This window comes from Ursus maritimus, unplaced genomic scaffold (genome assembly GCF_017311325.1).
Source record: "Ursus maritimus isolate PB19 unplaced genomic scaffold, ASM1731132v1 scaffold_20, whole genome shotgun sequence".
NCBI classification, from domain to species: Eukaryota; Metazoa; Chordata; class Mammalia; order Carnivora; family Ursidae; genus Ursus; species Ursus maritimus.
In genome coordinates, this window is record NW_024424453.1 from 31,858,606 (window position 1) to 31,859,790 (window position 1,185).

The 1,185-nt window shown below is 65.9% G+C and overlaps 1 protein-coding gene across 2 annotated transcripts in view; it reads right to left on the reverse strand.

The window, feature by feature from the left end:
* Positions 1-537, reverse strand: part of SH3BP5 (SH3 domain binding protein 5) — a 69,710-nt gene extending 69,173 nt beyond the window's left edge. Inside the window, exon 1 of one of the 2 annotated variants that reach the window (XM_040636827.1) lies at positions 249-537. In XM_040636827.1, the coding sequence (XP_040492761.1) occupies positions 249-386 (138 nt within the window). In that variant the 5' untranslated portion in view covers positions 387-537. The remainder of the gene's footprint in view (positions 1-248) is intronic. The other variant, XM_040636826.1, reaches the window with a different exon arrangement.
* Positions 538-1,185: the final 648 nt, after the last annotated feature.

The following is a 1,185-nucleotide window of genomic DNA, read 5'->3' on the forward strand; positions in this document are numbered from 1 at the left end:
AACTGGGCACGCCGCGGCGACCCCCAGATCCGGCCGGGCGTCTGCGGGGGGTCCCCACGATATAGTCAGGCCGCATCCACGCGAGCACTGCAGCCTCCCCGCGAACCCGGTGAAACTGGGAATCCGGACCCTCTCTTCTCGCCCGCGGACCTACGTGGCCACCACCGCCCGGGACCGCAGGCACCGGGGGCCGCGAGGCGAGTGTAAGTGTGGATGCCCGCCTCTGCGGCGCCCCCCGCGTGCCCTACCTGGATCCGGGGGTCCACCTCTTCCTCCTCCTCCAGCCCCTGTTCCATCGCCTCTTCCTCCTCTTCCTCCAAGTCCCGGGCCGACGGCGGGAGCTCTGCCGGCTCCTCCGAGCGGCTCCGCTTCAGCGCCGCGTCCATACGGGCAGCCGGAAAGCGAACCGCGCGGTGGACTTCGGAGCGTCCGTAGGGATGGCAGCAGCCGCCGCAGGCTCGGCCAGAGCCGTCTCGCCCCAGCCCGGCACAGTCCGGAGGCGCCGCTCGCCGATGCGGATCCCGCCGGCCCCGGCTGAGCGGAGGAAATGGGCGCGGCCGCCCCCTTTCTGCCGCGGCCGTCAGCGCAGCGGCGCCCGCTCCGCCCTCGCCCCGCCGGGCCGTCCTCGGCGCTGACTGTTCGCCGCCGGTCCCAGTCAGTCACCCAGGTCTCCGTCACAAAAACCCCAGCTCCCTGAACACCTTCAGGCCGCTGAACTAGGAGAGCCGTCCCCCTTTGTCAACTTAGCAGCCCGACAGATCACAAACTACCCACCGTGACCGCCTGCTTTCGGGGTAGCTTTCTCTCTCCCTCTTCAGCCCGAGCAAACTGTATGGAAGGAAAGTTTGGGGTATTTCCACTGTCTGAAGTCACCTTGGGAAGCTTGTACTCGGTGACCCTGGACCAGTTTCGAGATTCGCTCAAATCCCTGTATACCTCCAAAGCACCTTTCTCCCCTTGGGTGAACCTTGGGAATTGGATCTACTCGAAGAGTTCTCCCAGAACGGGGAACTGAAACATATGCTCACACGGACCCAGTACAGAGGGGAGCTGGGTGTGGCCTCATGCCTGGAGTGCTTGGCCAGAGGCTGGGTGGCCCCTGCTGGGCAGAGCTCCATACCCAAAGGCCTGTGCTCTCATAGCTGTGCCATGGCCCCACCTGAATGGCCCAGAAGCACGGAAAAT